The following is a 20,833-nucleotide window of genomic DNA, read 5'->3' as shown; positions in this document are numbered from 1 at the left end:
TCCCTATACCATACGCCACGCCACGCCTCTCGACTCTGCAGCTTCGGACAGCAGTCTCGCAGTATAAACAGGCCCGTAGAGAGACAGAGGGAACAAAGGCAGAGCAATACGTACATGATACTTGTTTGTTGAGTTGAACGGAACCTCGCAAACTTTGGGATTCCTTTTCCTGAAGGCCATGACATTCCCGAGAGCTAGCTCCATACATTTCAGGATAGCCGATTCGGAAGCATCGCCGGCACAGTCACTGGAGTTTGCAAATGACGAGATATTGAATATAATACGTGAATGTTACAGAAGCCAGCGCAATATGATTTACTACTTCGTAGTTATTTGTGATCGTAAAAATGATTCGCAGGGATAGCTGTGATGCTTGACACATACAATCCAAGTTTAGAGGAGTCTGGGCGGCTCGTACCGTTTGAGAATTGGTATGCTTTCTTGGCCGGCCTTAAACTCCGCACGGCTGCACAGGCTGCAGCAACGCGATAGCGCCTTCCACTCATCAGTCGTCTTGTCATATTGAGCACCTATAAAAGAAAGGGAAGCAATGTAAGGCAGAAAGGTGAGGTAAGACAAGGCGGAAAAGTTAAGGAACGTGGCTATTTGAGTAACCAGGGACAATTTATTTCTTGTAGTGCCTTTTTGTGAGTTTTCTCCAGGCGTGGTGGAATCTTCGTAAATACATCGAATAATGTTGCCATTTGTCACAAAATACGCAAGCGTACGGGCTGAGCATACAGCATTGGACATGTGTCACCTTCGACTTTGTCCTCCTGCACCTCACGCTGGTAACGCTTTCTACAGCATTATCTCAGTCCGTATATGTGATATGTGTAAACTGTCGATTATTGAACATTTTCTCAATCGCACAGCGTTGTTGAGACTAAACCGCATAACTGACCACTCTTTGATTATAAAGAAAAAGTTATTTGCATTGCTCTGCTCGCTTCCTCATCAGACCTATTGCGTCATTAACTAATTGGCTGCAAGGGGTATGGAAGCGCTGGGATGCTACATGCTGGAATGCATGACGTACAAAGAAGTCAGATATCGAAACGCAGGTTATGTAATATTCGTAAAGCATTGCCCTGCATGCTGCAGTCAAGTCTGTACAGTGCCTGCATCTTTAGATTATTCTTGTGGTGACGTGCGCAGGTGTCATCTACGATGAAAAGAGTTTCATTCTATCGTACAGACTACTGCAGGGCTTGTAGGTTCAGGTATGATATGATATGTAGGTTCAGGACTGATACCGTGTTCAAATAAAGAAGAAAAGTACAAAGAGCCGCGACGCGCGACCTGGTAGCATCGTTCAACAAAACATTCTCCGACACATTTTTATGTGTCGGAGACCGCGTCCCACGGCGCGCCCACCACGCGCGCGAGGCTTCTGTCTTTGTACACCAATTCAAAACCTCTCTACTCGTTGAAAGGGCGTGCAAGAGAACGAGAGAAGGAGTAGGGGATTTCATGACGTCGGGCGGGGTGACCATGTGACTCGTGACGTAGATCGGCGCAGCGAGCGCGGGTGTAAACGCGTGGCTTGAGAAGAATGAAAGAAGTTGCATGACGAACTAGCACTGGGAACGGGACAGAGAGAAGAGACGACAGGACAGGTGCTAGACTTCCAACAAAATAATTTATTGGCAACATAGTACCGTCTTTAAATATTACACTCAGATGGTTAATGCGTCATCCACACATTCGTCATCCTTTTTCTTGTCCCACATTTTTAGGAATTTGACTTCATTATCAAACAAAGTGATAGAAGCATGACTCACACACTGTTGCTCATTTTTCCTTATTTCGAATGCCTCTATTATTTCTCTGACGCATTAACCATCTGAGTGTAATATTTAAAGACGGTACTATGTTGCCAATAAATTATTTTGTTGGAAGTCTAGCACCTGTCCTGTCGTCTCCTCTCTCTGTCCCGTTCCCAGTGCTAGTTCGTCATGCAAGATCAACACCAACACGCCCGGTTTTTCACTTTGAATGAACGAAGAAAACAACGGGGAGTTGCCGACGTCACAGGAGGAGATTGGGCAGTCTGTCCGAGGCTGCTCTCTCCGAGTGTTGTTGTGTCGGCCAGCGATAATACGCTGCAGAGCGAAACTATTTTCCGTGGTGGCTCCTAATGAACAGAATGACGAATGAAACAGGGTTTCGAGCCATCTTAAATGACATCTCGCATCCCTGATTCTTTAATGTTAAAGGGGTTGTGCAATCATTTTCAAACTTTTGAAGAAATAGCGTTGTAAATATTGATTTACGTGTACTAAACATGCACATCAAAACGCTCTGTTTCTGCGATCCCGCGCTAGGAAGTTATTTCACTCCGAAGGTCACGCGCTGGGCGAGCTCCTCCGTCGCTCTCAACTCTTCAATCTCCTCGCCCGTTTTTGGAGTGACGTCTTGTCGTGGAGAAAGCAAATGCATGCTTTTCTGTTTCCATGACGACATAGGCGGTTGCAAAGAGGCAACCGGTCACAGGCCACCAGAGAACCGCCTTCAGTATTTTGGGCAAGCGTGCACGGATAAAAAGTCACGCGCTGTTCGGAGCCACCGTCGTCCGTGGCTTTAAAAAATCGCAGTTTTAAAAACCCAACAGTTAAAAAACCGTTCAAATGAGGAATGTGGGACTTTGCGTGTCAAATCCATGAACTACAACGTATGAAACGGGGCCATACACTTAGTAGGTTACCCAACAGTGGTTTCCCAACCCCTTTAACGACTTCCCGTTTCGTGGAAGAACTGCGCTGGCCAGAATGAACAGAAAGAAGACGCGTTACTTCTGAGCTGTAGGTTGACGGTACCTGACTGGTCTTCTGTAGTATCAGCTTCGATGACCTGGTTGTTGAACCACATATGTGCCACTGTCATACGGTTCTGTGTCAGAGTACCGGTTTTGTCGGAGCAAATGGTTGAAGTCGATCCCAAGGTTTCTACAGCCTCCAAGTTTTTCACGAGACAGTTCTTAGCAGCCATACGTTTCGCAGTCAGTGTCAAGCATACCTGTGACGAAGCACACGCATCTACTTGAATACCTTTTGCGCCGAACGAAAATTTAAAAATCTTACCGTCACGGTTGCCAGCAAACCTTCCGGGACGTTGGCCACAATGATACCAATAAGGAAGATGACGGCATCCAACCAGTTGTATCCCAAGATGAAAGCAATGATGAAGAAAGTAACGCCGAGGAAGACAGCCACGCCAGTGATCAGGTGAATGAAGTGCTCAATTTCGCGCGCGATTGGTGTCTCGCCCATCTCCAGTCCAGATGCCAGGTTTGCAATACGTCCCATAACGGTCCGGTCTCCCGTGTTGACAACAACACCCGTGCCAGTGCCTAATAAAAAGCCACGGGCATCAATTTCGCTGTCTGCTCTGCGAACTGGTGTGCATTTTGCATCTCCAATACAAGCACGAATAAAATATTGCCTATGGGAATTTCCTATATGGGCAGTTCTCTTAGAGACTTCGTAGCTCTCTCGACGTCGACAAAAATCTCGCGAATTTTCGACGCAGAATTTACGTCTTTCCGATCACTTACGCAATCACAAAACTTAATGTCATGTAACGTTTTGGCGTTACCGTTTGGTGCGGGGTTAAATTGGTTGAATTTAACGAAATTTTGACCGTTATTTAATTAGCGAGTGTAATAAAACAAAATCCCACGCACAAAAACTCGCGAACCTCTCCTATGGATTGAGCCCCACTGCTACTTTTTTTTTTTTACCTTCTACGCAGTTAGTGGAAAAGAAAGCCAAGTTCTTCGTTTCCACAGGATTTTCGTGGGAGTACTCGGGTGAGCGTGTTTGGGCTTCCGACTCTCCAGTGAGCGAGGAATTGTCTACTTTGAATCCCTGCGCAAGCGTGACGCGAATGTCCGCAGGAATTCTGTCGCCTCCCTTGACATCGACGATATCGCCCACCACTACTTCTTCCGCAGGGATTGTATGTTTCTGGCCGTCACGAGTCACCACGGCATACTGCAAGAAAGATGGACGTGTTTACGCTATGGACATGAGCTGAGCCAGCAAGGTACCCGAGAGGGACACGCACCTGTGGTACCATGTTTTTGAACGACTCCATAATTTTTGAGCTCCTGGCTTCTTGGTAGTAAGAGAAGCAGCCGGTGATAATAACTACGCCAGCCAACACGGCACCTAGGTACAACTGCAGGAAAACAAGAACATCATTTGTGGGAACATGCGACCACAAACTGAATCTCTGTCGGCACCAAGATTCGAATGTGAACCAGGGTTGTGGAACGGGGTCTTCCATTCTGTTCCAATTCCATTCCGAGGAATGGAGATTTGCGATAATTCCATTCCTTTCAATTCCTCGGAATGGAAAGGTATGGTAAGTTCCCACTCCTGGAATGGCTTGGCAACCCAATTCCATTCCGTTGATTCCCTCAATAAAAGAAAAGGACCGGTAACCAGACTGGAAAGTCCAGCAGTGCTAGAGGAGATTGACATTACCAAGCACGGAAAAAGCACAAAGACAAGGTTATTTGACTCTTGACCTTGTGCAGGTGTGGTGCAAAGGGTGGGAGGGCAGAAACCAGCACTTTGAAACCAAAACTGCCACCGGGGCACCCAGACCATTCCATTCCCATTCCTAGGACAGTTTCCGCCATTCCATTCCAATTCCATTCCGGGCACTGCTAAATCTCGAATGATTCCCGAATCATTCCAACTCCGGAGTGGCAACTCCGCAACCCTGATGTGAACCCTCCTATTTTTCGGTCGGAGGGGCTACCGATTGCAACACATCGCTAGTTTTTCATTTTATTTTATTTTATTATTTTTTGTCTTTAGTGCACATATGTGTGCAAGACAGATCGGCTTCTTGGTGAACCACTTAAATTTCTAAGGCTGTGCGCATAGTAATTTTTAAACCGAAAAGCGAATAGCCCTATATCCGAAGTGAATACAAAGCAAATTTTTATATATCTGAACCGAATACATACATATGCGGCACATGTACTTTATGTTCGTATGAAGAAGCAGTCGTTTGGTTTTGTACTCTTCCCTGGTGCGTTTGAGCTTACGAGTACCGCTTCGGAATTATTCGAATATATGTGGTCCGGAAAAGACATAGCTTCAATTCGAAATTCGAATACAGATGAGCGGGCTCACATCTCCATATTTTTTCTTCCGTCATCATCATCATCATCACCGTATACAGATTTCCACATTCGATTCTTATCGGATCTTTACCCTTCCCCCCAAGGAAGTTCTTTGTCCCGGTTGTTTGTACTCTGTCTTGGTGCTTGCCGGCATTTTTTTGCCAGCGCAAAACGATTCTACGAGCGTATTTCGCTGTTGCAAAATTCTATGGTGGTAAATTATTCGACATGGTAGCCTATTCTTCTGAAGTATGAGTGCCTCGCATCGACTAAGGAAGTCCTAGTACAGGCAGTGGCGTCACTAGGGGGTGCGGAGGCACGAGGGGTACAGTCCGCCGGGTGACGCGACGGAAGGGGGCGATGCGCCGCACCAGTGCCTCTCTATCATCTCTCTGGTGACATGAGGAGCCCTCTGTGGTATGATATTGTTACTCGTGTGGAAAGGGATCCATTATGGGACGGGGTGACGCGCACCTGCACCGGGGTGACGCGTACCCTAGTAACACCACTGACTACAGGTGTGGTTACGGCATCATTGGGAGTGGCCAGATGTACGAGGCCCGTTTCGCAAAGCTGCGGTCTTGCTGCGAGAACCTTGTGTAGCGCTAATTATTACTGGGGTCAAGACGACGCACAGAAATGGCAATCGCGTTGTTTACAAACGGTCTGACCGCCGACCGTGGGCGCCGCCATTTTTATGGTCACGTGTATATGCTGACGTTTGCAATGAGGTGCGACCAGGACATGTCCAGAATGCATTACGTTCGTCTTGCATGCTATCGTCTACGGACCGATATGTGGTATGGCACCTCGGTGCTACACACTCCGGACTTGGTCATGGTCACAATTGTATCACGGCGTAAAGAAATAGGTATAGGAGCGTCACAGTGATAACCAGTCACATACAATCACATACAACCCCATACAATTCGCACACATCACGTGGCTGCATGTTTTGCCAGGCATAGCAAATTCTTAAAGCACATACGTTATCGTCTACTACGTCTTCCATAGAAGTTGCCTGGATGGCGTACGCAATGAAGCAGAGTACAGCACCAATCCACAGTAGTAATGCGAATCCCCCGAAGAGCTGCTTGCAGAATTTAACCCATTCTGGCGTTGTCTTGGGCGGAGAAAGGGCATTGGGACCATCTCTTGCAAGGATGTCTTTAGCCTGTCTTGAAGTAAGACCCTGAGAAAGATATTGTTGCTCAGTCTGGATCTTATTCAGAACATATTTCATTCAGAGCCAAAATTTCTATTATGATCATAAACGCACGTTTGTTCATGTTTGAGGTGACTTTTCAGATTCCTCACTCCAGGAGAGCCGGGGGCTTGCATGGTTACCAAGCGGTATGAATATTGTCATCGTGCAATTCGAAACTTTCATTTTAACATGCATCGTTTTGTAGACGGCTAGATATCACGCGAGCTGTGTTTTTTTTTTATAAAAGAGCCCACAACCATTCTAGGTACCCTTATTATGCGTACGCGGAATTCTGTCCTAGGATTCGTGTGTATTGTCACGAAGCAAGAGAACTACCTATGGAGGTAGCCTTCTTTGAGCAGACACTATGACTCTACCTTATAGTCCTGCATGCACTCCCTATAGGAGACTTTTGCTGAGACTAATAGACATACCAAGGCATAGCCTACTAGCCATAGCCTAGGATTCGTGAAACGATGAAAGTACCCATATTGAACGAAAACACATTTAAAAGCGACAAGGGTTCAGTACCTTGTACACTAACATGCTTCACTATTCATGACGAGTGTTACATGCATCACGAATGCATGAATTATAAGTACAAACTAAGAGGCTTGCAAATTGAAGACTGAAACAACAAACGCCGTCCTGACAGTACAGATGACCCATAAATCACGCAAGGAGACTGAATTGCATACTCTGTTGGTTATACAAAAATGAAATTAATTTCATCCAAAATGTTGAAAATCTTCTTATCTCCTGTCAATTAAAATTCTCAGAAAATGTTGTACAGCTTGTGCACTGCATCGTGTCACTACCTATATTTTGCTCGCGGGGGGGGGGGGGGGGATATACGTTTATTTCGGAAAGGTCAGCCTCACCGAAGGTCGGCTTGCTATTCCTAAATCAAAATATATCATTAGTTTGCTCGCAGATACAGTAAAGCAACCGTAGGAAGCCCACTGCCATTTCAAGAAATGCTGCGCTGTCTCCTGCGGGTCACCTCAAACACTGTTATGTCATACTCATACATGACATCAATATTGCGCTCAAAACGTTTAGTGGCGTGGTTCGGAAAAGTTTGATGACACTGGAATATCCTTACTGTTGCTGGATTCGTCCCAAGGCGTGCATAGAGGTCTTCAATGGGAATCTTGTGTTCGTCCTGTGAATGAAAAAACAGAAAGAAAAAGAAAATGACAGAAAAATATAATACAACAAATACACCAATTCAGTGCACGACATTTTTTTTTTACGCCGAGACGCGCAAGTTAATATCGCACGTACCATAGATAACTCTTTCTTAAGATCGTCCATCTTTTCTTTCTTGGACCTCTTCTTTCCGGCTCTGGACTTGTCCCGTACTTCGCCATCTTCGTGACTGTTTGCCACGCGGTAGCTGTCGCTTTTCCCATACTGGAACAGAAATATCCTGCTATTACGTATCCACAGAAGTGGTACAGACGAGTACAAATTATCATTCACGAAAAAAACACGGAAAGTGCGCGAATAAACGCGCGGTTCAGACGTCAAACCTTCAAACTAGCGCAGGGCGCATTCTTCGCCGCACGGCGCAGATGCGTCGCGAAGGAGCATGCTTTCAGGGTGCCTTCGAAAATGTATACGGTTGCAGTTTGTGCCGAAAGCAGTTTTTCCTTGTGCGTGCGTTGGTGCTTGCGTGCGTGTGTGTGTATGTGTGTGTGTTGCCTAATTATAGATAAGTGTGGTAACCTAATTATAGATAAGAACGCTGCAGTTTACTGAATCCGTCTTTGACTGTTAAGAAAGCTAATACAGTAATCAGCAGCAGGGGAACGCGCACGCCGAAGTCCGTTGTTCAACTCAGCGTTTTTAGCGAGCTTTATCTCCTTATATCCTCCCGTTAGCCTTATCTCATATTGTACATATAATAATGATTCGGAGTCGATTCGCATATACCAGCTCCCGTGGCATAGTGGTTAGGATGATCGCTTTCCACGCCGAGACTGCGAGGTGACACGTATGGGTTCGAACCATGTCACCGGCTGTGCTGTCTGAGTTTTTTCCCTGGGTTTTCCGAAGACTTTCCATACGAATGTCGGCACAGTTCCCCCTCAAGTCGGCCCAGGACGCATACTAATCCCTCTGTCCCCTACTCCTTCCTGCTGTCCTCTCTCCATCTGTCCACGTCTGTACGCCGCTCATAGAAGAAAAGATTCGCATAGAAAAAAAGATTCGCATATATAAGAGAACAAGCAACCGTAAAGAGTACGGTGATAGGGTCACATCACAGTGACCGCGAAAGACATATTGGAAGAAGTATAGGAAGGAAGTATTGTGAAACAACTGAATTCATCCAGCCATCCTCAAGCAACATCTTACGACGAAGCAATACACTTATTAAATAAATTATAATTAAACACTAAAATAATCAGTTATACAGAATAAAAGCACCTACAACGTCTATTCTACTCTAGACTGTACAACAGCTAGTTCGCCTCAACCACTTCTACCATTGCAGTGGGTTCCTTGCAGGGATCGGAACCATTATTTTTTGCGGATCGGTTCGGATTCAAATTCAGGCATACTGGTACGGTTCGGGTTCAGCTCCGCAACAGCGCAAAATATCGGTTCGGGAAAGTTGTTCAGGAAAGTGAATTTTGAGCAGATTGCCATGGGTTAAAAACAAGCACATCCTTACGGTTTTCAAATAACACAAAATGTACTTTTGTTGTTGTTTTTGCCGACACAGCAGTGCTTCATGGCAACACATCTGCAGGTGCAATGACAAGGTAGTATTCTGTTCTCCCTATCTCTATGTTCACTCATCGTATGCACCCTGTTACATCCTGCTCAGGGACTGGCCGTTATTTTCACAGCCGAAAATGAAAACTTGGGGTTGCTGGACAACAAAAATTGCGGAACAAGGAAACCTACAACTACCAAAAGGAAGACCTCAAAACGAACTAACACAACTGAATGAACGCAATAGATGCTAGGAGGGAATACCTCGCGCACGTGAGTTGCGGTTTTGTTTTGTTCAGTTTCGATTTCGAATTTGTTTGGCAACGCGTCTCAATCCACTGTGCAAATCGTAGTTCAGATCTCTCACAACGCTGATTACGTCTGAACCGTTCCGCGAACCGGCAACCGCCTAAATTAATTTCGGTTCAGTTACGTTTCGGTTCAACACGAGAAAAAAATATTTTGGTTCGGTTCAGTTCCGGTTCAGCGAAAAATACGGGTTTTTAGCGGTTTTCGGTTCGGGTTCAGTTTCGGTTCCCATCCTTGGTTCCTTGAGGTCGTGCTGGCACGATCACGGGTTCCCTCGAATAACAGAAGTTGTTATTACACAACGTTAGGTAAATCGGTGTTTCACAACTACGCGATTGCACGTAATTGTATTTATTTTTATTTGTTGTATTTATTCGTATTATTGTTAATTATATTTACTTATTTATTTATTAAATGCGCGATTTACGCGAACATGCATCGTGGCACGCAAACGTTATTGTGTCACATAAGTCAGCATAGCATACTGCCGGCCCATTAGCATCTCCGAGTGGTCCGACAGGACTGTTAGCTGTCCGACAAATGCTGTCCCACAGTCCGTCAGGTGGACCGTATGGCCCCACAAGAAGGCGTGACGGTATGACAGGGCCCCTGGCTGTGCGACAAAGGGTATCTAACTGTCCATCAGGTGAGCTTAGTGGCCCCACAGGAGAACCCAATGGCCGTCAGCGAGGCTCGGCGGTCAAATAAATGACGCCTCATAGTAGATCAGGAGCCCCTGATGGGACATCAGAGATATGGCATAGCTTACAATCGCTAAAACCCTCAATGCAAGGAAAGTAAGGGACAGGACTACAAAAGACAAGCATCCTCTCCTGTCCTAGTCTTGTCCTTTGGTGTTTCCTTGCATTGAGAGTTCTAGCGATTATAAGAAATGAGCAACAAACTAGCCGACATTCTTACAGTATTCAATATGGCAGCTCGCACTGTCCTGTCGTACCAATAGACTGCCGACCGTCAAACTGCTAATGGCTTATGCCGTATGATTCGTTGCGACTCGGAACATTCCAATAATGCTTTAGGATCCCGTGAAATATGGTTCGTAATATGTGACACCCCACGAAACTGTTGGATTAGTGGGGGAGGGGGGATAGCTCGCCGTTGCTGGCCACACACGGGTGGGCATCGTCACGACTGTAGCAAAAAAAAAAAAAAAAGGAAGATGAGAGTTGAAGGATGAGGTATAGGCAGGATGAACGGTACTGATGAAACGGAAGTGCACTGTGGATGAGAGGTGTTCTAGAGGGGTCTTGGCACGAGGCCCGTTTCTTGGAGGAAACGCACGAGGTTGCGAGTTCTGGTTGTTCGTTCTGCAGAAGAACCTTCGGGAAATAGGACGTCTGTCACTATGCCAGGTCAGGAGGGTGGGAGGTGGGTCCTCCCCATAGTGGGGTGTGCGCGGCATTCTGTCTGTATTAGAGCTCAGCAACTGAAGGTGGGTGGTGGTGCTGGTGCTGGTGAACGGTCTCGCTGTTGTCGGCCTCGCAGAGGTGGACAACGTCACGACTGACGCGCTGGTGCCAACGCCCCAACGTGTAAAGACGATTGAGCATCGCGCGACGCTCGCAGCCTATAAGAGGCCACGTGCTATTCGCCATTAGAATAAGCATCCATAAAACGATTGGGAGCTTCACAGATGGACGTCCCTGGCCGTATATCCACTGTATGTTGCGTGTCGGTAGTTTAAAAAATTCTCAGAGTCCTGACATAATTATCTGATGGAATGGAGCATAAGCTGCGAGAGAGAAAGAAACGCGCGATAGCATTGCGGAAGTTCGATTGTCGATGGACCTACAGAATGTCTCAAACCAAAAGCAGTAAGAAACACAGACGTTGTGTTAGTCTCGAGTTAATACCCCAAGCAATTCCTCACTTCAGTGGAGCTGGTGTGAGTAAATGAAATAAATTTAGACACCTTACTCTTCTATTTGACCGAGGCAGCAAACAGGACTCTCGGATTCACCAAAGCACGGAAGAGAAGCTATATGTAGTATTTGTGCTAGCTGTATCCACTTCCACTTTGATGCCAATACATCAAAGGAAATGGACACTGCCTTTCTAAGTCAGCTTTTTTGAACTTCGGTTTCGGAGTTCGTTTTTTTATTATTATTATTCACTGTTTGCTTCTCGAAACGCTGTGCGCATTGCCTCTTATGAAAAGTCTGGGAAACAAAAAGAACAAAGAACTAAAGCAAGAGAAAATAAATTGTGTGGTGACAGAGGTTGAAAAAAGGCAGAAAGAAACAAATGCTAATTTTTACTAAAAACGTGCGTTTCGTATTGTGGAGCTCCCATCAAGCCATTGGACCCATAGGTCCCATCAAACCGCTAAACCGTTAGTCTTATTGGAAATGTCCGAAATTTCGATAGGCCTGTTGGCCTAATGGTTCCATTAGGATTGGCTCTGATGGATTTTTCGATCGGTCTGCGGACCGGAAGGTCTGGTCGGAAGTGCCTGCTGTTCTTTCCAGTGCTACATGTTATGTAAAAGTTCATTGCAGCTGACTTGCGATAGTCGAAACGGTACACGTGCGGTACACGGTAAAACACGGTAAAACGGTACACGGTAAACTGCGGTACACGTGCTTTAGTTTTGTTTATACATGGTGTTTATTTTTATAATTTACAAAACTTTTATTTAAAAAAGCGATGAGAGCAGCGCATATGTCGTTTTTGCTATACGGGCAGGCTGACATCCTCTGGAAGAGAGTATGTGTAACTACAGAATGACTAGGAAGGGAGTTGCCTCAGGACAGAAGCCGCCGATATTTCAAACAGAGACTGTTTTTCTTCTGGGAGAAGAAGAACAGTCTCTGTTTGAAAAATCGGCGGATTCTGTCCTGAGGCAACTCCCTTCCTACATCTCTACCGGTTCGCTGGATTTCTGCCCATCTACAGAATGACTAATTTCCTAAGACACATTAATCAACTCGTTAGTTAGAGAATTTTGGGCAAAAGCGAGATAGCAGAACGGGAGACACACCTCGTTGAAAGTCATTCTATCTATCATTTAAAAATCTAGAAAAGAGCGTGTGCCGTCAATCAATATCAAGCGTTGAATTTGGGTATGCAAATGAGTCGAAACCGAAAAAGCGCACCTCAAGCAAGAGCGCATCATGTACGCCGACGGAGGTTTATCTGAGTCGGAAAGCGATGGTGGTGATGGCGCGTATGAAAGAGCACACCGCTGTCAGCCTCGCAGAGGTGGGCAACGTCACGACTCTGGAGGAATGCGCGTCCTTAGCCGACTTCTAAGGGAACTTTGCCGACGTATGTCTGACAGCGTCTGAGGAAAACCCAGGAAGAACCCCAGGCAGCACAGCCGGCACCGGGATTCGAACCCGGGAACCTCCCAGTCCCAGTCCCGGAAAGCGGTTTATCTCGCCAGCAGATCGGCACCTACTCCAATGATCTCCATCGCTTCAAATCACGTGGCGTGAAATGGGCGCTGTACTCCATGTGTTCCCGGTCGCCGCGGTTTCGGTGTCGGCTCATTTGCATATCAAAACTAGGGGATGGAACGCACATGCGCGTTTCAGGATTTGTTCGCGTGGAATTGCTTTCAAAGAAGATAGAAGGGAGACTCTCTCATTCTGCTATCTCGCTTTTGTCTGAATTCCCTAATTAAAGAGATAAATAATGCATTTCAGGTAGTTGTCGTCTTGTGGTTGCATACTTTCTTCGAGAGGGTGTCCACCTGGCCGTATAACTCAACTGCAAAAACGATTGGTCTATTTGGTTTGGTGTAATGAAAATAAAATGGAGAATGTTGCACTCATGAGGAGAGCCGGCTACTCCAGTTCAATCAAATAAATACCGAGCGAAGTAAATAAAACGACAGTTGAGAAGAGAAGATAAAATGATAAAAACGGCATATGTGTTGCCCTCATAGCTTTTTATAAAAATTTGTACATTATAAAAATAAACACCCTGTATAGCGAAACGCTTAAAGACGTTCCATTTTTCCTTAAAACCAAACCAAACCAACGTATAGAAACGATAAAACGTTAAGGAATGACGTGCATGGCCATTTGTTACAGGTTATGTGTGTCATACGAAAGGCTTAGATGTACTAGCCTGATCGTTCAACCACAACATGACCAGTGTAGTTGGCCACACATCCAGTGGCAAATTTCCTCAGCCATCACCGCCGCATTAATTTCGCTGTTAGTTAAAAAAAAAAATTGTAACATTTACAGTTGTAAATGTGCTGTACTTTAAAAATACACTGTAATAGTTGTAGCATTGCCCCATCTCATCATCATTTCTTTATGTGTGTGTGTGTGTAGCATTGCTCTGCATTGTTGTGCCTTGGGGTAGTGGGCCGCACCTCATGTGGCTAATTTCCCTATTCATCATCATCAATGTATGTGTCGTTGTTGTAGCATTTATCGCAACAAATAGACGATTTCAGAAATTGCATGGATGGCCCGCCAGAGAGCGCCATGTTGCGAATGCCCCTCTGCACCTTGGGATTTAGTTTGAATGAGTCAGACAGAAGAAGAAGAGCGCAAACGGTTTCGGTGTTCCCTCCTTCCTTCGAGCAGCAGGCAGGCAAGCACGAATGTAAACCATTTCCCACGACGCTGAAATCAACCTACCTGAAATCAACAACGCTAACGCCCAGCGAACACATGCATGCTTTTACGCCGAATACTACACATGTATTTTACTACTGACGTCGCTCAGTGACGAACTGAATTGTTGTTCTCATACATTAACACCTGCTGGGTTTTGACAGGTTAATTCATTCCAACGCCCATAGACGTGTTAAAAAGACGTGCCAAGACGTCCCATTGTGTCAGACTATGCAGCCATCAGTCAGCATCCGTAGGTGTGGGATGGGCCACAACGCGAGGGCACACAGGACATCTAGGTTATATTACTGCGAAAGAAACTTAAGGTCGGAATCTAATCAATAAACTGTCGATATGCTAATGGGATCTCTAAATATTATTTTTTACAATTGGCAACATCGTGAGTTTCTTTTCCTTTCCTTCCATCGCCTTGAACTTCCTAGTTCTAGGCGTCACTCTAGAATGCACCAGCTCCCGTTTCATAGTGGTTAGGATGATCGCTTTCCACGCCGAGACTGGGCGGTGACACGAATGGGTTCGAATCCTGTCACCGGCCGTGCTGTCTGAGTTTTTCCCTGGGTTTTCCGAAGACTTTCCATACGAATGTCGGCACAGTTCCTCCTGAAGTCGGCCCAGGACGCATACTAACCCCCTGTCCCCCGCCCCTTCCTGCTGTCCTCTCTCCATCTGTCCACGTCTGTACGCCGCTCATAGCCACAGTTGCTTCGCGGCGCTAACACGGGATTTTAAAAAAAATGCACTAGAATGCGACTGAAAATGAGGGGTATATGTATAATGTCGTACCGGAACCGGTCGAAATGAGTGGTGAGAGTCACCCAAAATCGTGAGGCAGGCTTTACACCGTGAAATTGTTTCGCAATACCGACACTAGGCACAACCGAAATATTGGATCCTAACGAATTGAAATTCTGGGCGTTTGAGGCCTACGTGTCTGTGTCGTCCCTAACTGTGGTCTGCCTCGGCCAATTCTCAGTGTTCATTGGATCCTGTTACAAGAAACCGATTCACAACTCCTTTTGTACAAAAACTGTGTCGCCGAGATATACGAGGGGCGTCCCATAAGTTCTCGACCTTACACAGGAGGAGTGCGTCTACAGACGCAAAATCTTGACATAGAACATGGGCACTCTTCAAGATTGGCTCCACCAGAACTGATGCATGCGCGCTATACGGTTTTCCTGTGGCGGCCGCCAGCACGACGCAATCAGCGCAGTCTTGCTAAAATGGAGAAGGTGAAGGTACGTGAGGTCATCGAATACTTGGCTCGGAAGGGACCAACTCCGGTAGGCATCTACCAGGACATGGTAGCGACATACAGGGAGGATGCTCTATCCCACAGCACGGTGAAGAAATGGGGCGACAGTCGAATTCAAGCGACAGATTCGAACGCGACCCCCCTCTCGGAAGGCCTGCAGAGGTGACGGCACAAGAAAACGTCGATCGTGTGCACAATGGGGTCATAGCAGATTGCAGAGTCGACGTATCCAAAAACACAGTTCAGCGGCTCTTGATGCGATATTTCAACATACACAACGTCTCTGCCAGATGGGTCCTCAGGATTGCTCACGCCTGAAGAAAAACGCATGCGCTACATCACCTTCAGGGACGGTCTCCTGCTGTTCAGAGCAGATCCCGCTGGCTTCCGTGCACGGTTTGTGCCTGCATACGAAACAACCACTTCCAGCCCGGGAACAAAGCCCAGTCCAAATTGTGGAAACACCCTTATTTCCCACTGCCGAAGAAGGCTCGGCCTGTTCCATCCGCAGGCAAGGTGATGGCCGCGGTTTTCTCTGGTTCTGAGGGCGTGCTGCTGATCAGTTACCTTGAGAAATGGTAGACCATCCGGGGACTACCACGCGAGCCTGATTCGATCATCGCTGTCGGAAAGCCGAACAACAACAACAACAACAATAAATGAAGAAGTGATGATGACATGGGATGTTTCCCCGTGGTAGCCACAGGACCCTACCCCACTTCACAGTGGTTAACATGAGAGGATGAATTATGATGAAAGTGAAGCGACGACAGACTGTCGGAGTTCTGTTTAGAGCTCTTCGAGGAGTCCAGTGTCTTGCATGAAAGCAAAAAGGGAGCGAAGAGCCCGGCACTGATGCGGCGGAAAGCCGAAAAGACGCGGTATGTTCCGAAAATTGGGTCCTGTTCTATAAGGGTCTGTTTCACACCATGCTGCTGTGGCGATGGCTGTCACTCACTTTCGCGGCTTTTCTGTGACCAACCATTCACCACACTCGCCAGATCTCGTCCCATCGGACTTCCATCTGTTCCCTATAGGATGACTTACGAACTCTCCACTATTCCACGACGTCATTGACGCCATGACAATTTTTTTTTTCGTGTGTGTGAACCAAACTTTTTTCCTGTGGGGTTCCAAGCCCTGGGGCATCGTTGCGCGACGTGTGTGGACGTCGGCGGAGACTACGTAACATTAGTTCATCTACCTCGGACACTTCCCTCTGGGTCAGGCTGATAATTTATGCGACGCGTCTCGTACAGATGCAAGCGCATTACGTATCGATATATTATATTCCTCGCTACCCGATCCCGATACGCCGTACCCGTGCCCTTTACCGGCACAAATGTGTAGCTTTTTCCTTGGATGCGTCAACCGCAAACGCTTTTCTTTTTTCTTTTTCTAGTGTGCGTATTGCCCTGTATTATCCGAACAGGCACCTACAGGCATCGGAACAGATATAAGTACGAAACGTCTACACACACAAAAGTGTATCATAGTATGATACATCTTTTGCGTCTCACAAATACCGTGACCCATGGCGTCCGACACTCCTTGTTTTCATGGGGCGCATGGCAGGGCGAATGTTTTCCGTTCGCGTGACTAACGCGGCTTAATGGCACTCCAAGACGCGCAGGTGACCCGCCGTTTGAATCTGTGCAGCGGCTACCTCTCTGGGTGCCTTCCCTGGGTTATTCTGTGGCGCTCTAACGTAAATGTCGGTACACTTCCCTATGAAGCTGACCGCGGTCGTTGGCCCCCGAGCACCATGCAGACTTATCAGCCGGCGCAGATGGCTCGGCAGCAGAGCACCACAACCCACCATCAGCGAAAGCACGTGCGTGAAGAATCGCAGCGGTACAGATACGCAATAACGGAAGGGCACAGTACATGTTTGCTTGTGCGTCATGAGACCGACCCAGGCGTGCAGGCATTGGGGATAATGAAGGTGTATGACCCTGTTGCTCTTCACGTGTGGAGCGCAGAGCAGCGGTAATGGAAGCATAGCTCGCACGAGACCACACCGGTAAGGCTGGTTCGCACTGTCACGTTTGCGCTTACGGCTACGGGATACGGGCGCTTACGGTGGGGGTTGCCGTGACGACGAAGAGCGCGGCGCCCGCAAGATCGTTTCCGCAAGGAGTTGAGGCAACTTCAACTTTTCTCCCGCAAGCTCCGTAACCATAAGCGCACTGGCCAATAGGATCGCAGAAAAGTTCGGATGCCGCGCATGCGTTTTGTCTCACCCGTCTCCTTGCAAAGATGGCGCAAACATTTGCTGTCTTAGAAGCTCTTATTCTCCAAGTTGAGAAGTTTCCCTGGCTATACAATAGCAAAAGAAGTGATACAGGGATGCCACGAAAAAAGAGAACTCATGGATGACAATCAGCATAGCAGTGGGTCTGTCAGGTGATATCTTCACTCAATGAATCTGTCCGAAGTAGCGAGCTGTACGTTGCACTGTCGACGATGGCTTTAAGTTAAGAACATCGTCAAGGAATGTCTGATTGTCTTCCAAAGCAGCCGGCACCGGCGTGCTGGACGCCATGCTACCCTGTGGCTCTATTTCACTTTTCTTCGGAAGGATGGCGTTCTAGGAGGCCGCTCCTCATTGGAGGAACGGAGCGCCGAAACGTAGTAATGTAAACGATGGAGGAACGGTAGCCGGCAACGAGATGGGTACTACGTAAGCGCAACCCGTAGCCGGTAAGCGCGAACGTGGCAGTGTGAACCAGCCTTTAGTGTGGTTGCATTCCGTCGTGACTCACTCACTCTGCCCTCTAGGAATACCTGATGTTGTCTGGGCGTCTCGTGCTCTGCTGTTTCTCGGTAGCACAAGAGGCATTTGCAGACTCGCAGCAACGTATACGCGCTTTCTGCGAATAGTGATATGTACTCCAACTTCTAGGAACTTCATCGCTTCATCTGTCTCGCTTCTAAAAATATGCAGGCAGAAGCCTCCGGAGGCAGCTCACAGTCGGCAACCACCAGGGCCATCCACTGGTTACCAGCGATGTTTGTATGATTCACCTCTTCTTTGGATTTTTGTCGTTTAGGTAAAACGGCGCTGATAGAGGCGCGTCACTGAAGCGTCCTATATGTCATGCATATCGAGCACGCGGCGGATACAATGAGCACTTCTTTGTAATTGATTTTGATGGCCCAACGCAGGGAAGGTCATTCGTTCATAATATCCATTACCGGCTGCTTCAGGTTTCCCCCCGATTCTCCCGCTGGAGTCTTTCCGAGAAGTCGGCCTCAATACACAGGCAGAAAATGGTACCAACGTCCGTTAGCGGGTGTTCAGATATACGAACGAAAGAGTAAGCGTGGTAGGTAAGGTAGGACGAAGGATTAACAAACATTAGGAATGGTAAGTGAACGTTATCCCAAGTCACCACAAGGTGCATGCATAATCTAAGGCCAATGGTTTTATGTATCACATTCCAAGACTTTTTGTAAACCTAGGTACAAAAATGATAAATAAGGCGCAACCGAGGTCTCGTGATCGCAGTGCCATCATGCCAGTGCGCATGCCCTATTGGAGGGGGTCGTCTATAAATTGTACGCTGTTTTATCTGGGGTGTGGAATCAGCAGATGGCACTTCAAAGGAACTGGCAAAATGGATTCATGTGATCCTAGAGGGAGCTCGATTTGAAAGTAAAAGAAACTGCGGGTAGGACATGGAAGGATGCTCGCCCATGTGGGCAACATGCTGTTTCATGAGTGCAGCAATAGCACACGATCCCCTTTCTACGTTACTCTTTCTTTGCCTCCAGGTAGAATTTAGAAGTAGCTTATCTTGGGAAGTAGGGTGGTATCGAATTGATGTGTTTGCTTAGAGAGCTACGAAGAAAGAGTCACCAATACAATAATATACGGTTGCTTCAACTGCCGCTACATGTTTGAGAATTGAGTGATTTATTTATTTTTATTCTCTTGACGGCTCTAGGCCGTACTTTACGCAATACCACCGATTATGGTCGAGCGACAGCCATTGCAGACGACGCATCAAGTTGCTTGCTTTCAGTCAGTGGCGTTGCCAGAAAGGGGAGGGGATTTCGGGGATCCGAAGTCGTACCTTTCATAGTTCATTTTGAGAGAGGAAAAACAAGGGTGAAATCCTCTCCCCCGTGTAAAGTTCCCGTAGAACCCCCCCGAAGTGTTTTGCTGACTATGCTACTGCTTTCAGTTCTTGTGCCTTCTACCGTACTTATGCGCTCAGCTCTCCCACGATGTCGTACTGGGTTGGGTTGAAAAGAAGATGATGGAGGAATTTATGTCGCCCGATAAATTTTGCTACCCCCACACTAAACTTCCGTCCATCCCAACAAGAAAATCGAAAGAGCATGAAGTTACCCTGTAATTCTTCCTTTCCTCACAGCTGCGACGAAACGCCACAATGAGAACTACGGGAAACAAAAAGCGCGATGTCTTAAAGCCGTATATAATTTGCAGTTCTATATGTGGACTTCTCATAATAATTAGTCGCAGGCCGCTATATATCTCAGTTTATAGGGTTTCGCACAGTGGACCTTGATCGTATAGCGTTAGCGCTGCAGTAAACAACTTTCAAGCGGTGAATGTAACGGTGAATGCGAGCAGAAATAAAGCTTCCCACTTACCACCATGGTTGCCGAGTTAGCGCACACTCGCACTGAGGAATGGAAGTGCGCTCAATAATAGAGCGACTGCACCTCTGTCTATGAACGGCACGGAGCAGCACAGCCACGCAATGCTTGAGGGAGGAGCATAGGCAGTACAGCTACAGTGTCACAGTTACTGCGATTGTGCAGACGTCACCGTGACAGCACTACGCCAGTCCCAGCAGGAGACAAAAAGTTCCCCTGAGATCGGGCAGAAGACGCCTTCAACGCCTATGTCTGTGCCTCAAGACAAAAGAGTGACAGGCGTCACATACACGACGACAAAACCTTTCCGATGAATGGAATCACCGTTGGAAGTATATGTACAATACACGAACAGACACACATGGTTCCATATCCGCACTCAGGGGCACTATACTGTAGCAAGACTTCAAAGTGAGTTCTTCGGTGGCACTTCGCACGTTATCCGAGACGACTGTGGGTGACCATAGCGCAGCATTTGTGAGATCGTGCTTGGACATGTTCTGCAAACTCCGTGATATTATGGTTCCCGTCACTATCGGAAAGGAAGTACGAAGAGGGACGGAAGACGGCGCTCTTTGGTTGACCAGTAAGTAAACCCTATTAGAGGGTTTTAGCAGACCGTTGATAACGTGGCTTGCGTCGAACCGTACCAACCGGAACCAATCAGTGGATAAGATTCTGAGTCACGCACCACTGGGATTGGTTCCGATAGGCACGATAACTTTATCAACGGTATACTAAAACTCACTATTATGGAAATCGTGCAGGATTATGCTCTTGTCAGCATGTCGAACATTTCTTGCCTACGCGGGACGTAGACCACTTTCGGTTCCTAATCCCCGTGCACTGCCTCATTCCCACGAGGGGAACTGACTATCATACTGCGTCGGAAATGGTGCGCGAAACGTATGGTGAGCTAGCTCACCAGACGAAAAGGGTACGTTTTCCTTCGT

At 47.0% G+C, this 20,833-nt stretch overlaps 1 protein-coding gene across 1 annotated transcript in view; it reads right to left on the bottom strand.

Annotated features, from left to right (window-relative positions):
- The window catches only part of LOC135385298 (sodium/potassium-transporting ATPase subunit alpha-B-like), a 35,325-nt gene extending 15,349 nt beyond the window's left edge, over positions 1-19,976 (bottom strand). The window contains exons 1-10 of the mRNA XM_064614524.1: positions 19,875-19,976; positions 7,635-7,763; positions 7,453-7,512; positions 6,129-6,332; positions 4,069-4,182; positions 3,743-3,995; positions 3,084-3,352; positions 2,820-3,018; positions 419-530; positions 115-247 (exon numbers count right to left, since the gene is read on the bottom strand). Coding sequence (XP_064470594.1) covers positions 115-247; positions 419-530; positions 2,820-3,018; positions 3,084-3,352; positions 3,743-3,995; positions 4,069-4,182; positions 6,129-6,332; positions 7,453-7,512; positions 7,635-7,763; positions 19,875-19,880 — 1,479 coding nt within the window. The 5' untranslated portion in view covers positions 19,881-19,976. The remainder of the gene's footprint in view (positions 1-114; positions 248-418; positions 531-2,819; positions 3,019-3,083; positions 3,353-3,742; positions 3,996-4,068; positions 4,183-6,128; positions 6,333-7,452; positions 7,513-7,634; positions 7,764-19,874) is intronic.
- Between the last annotated feature and the right edge of the window lie 857 nt (positions 19,977-20,833).

The sequence above is a fragment of the Ornithodoros turicata genome, chromosome 2, assembly GCF_037126465.1.
Source record: "Ornithodoros turicata isolate Travis chromosome 2, ASM3712646v1, whole genome shotgun sequence".
NCBI lineage: Eukaryota > Metazoa > Arthropoda > Arachnida > Ixodida > Argasidae > Ornithodoros > Ornithodoros turicata.
This window is presented reverse-complemented; position numbering and strand designations above follow the sequence as displayed.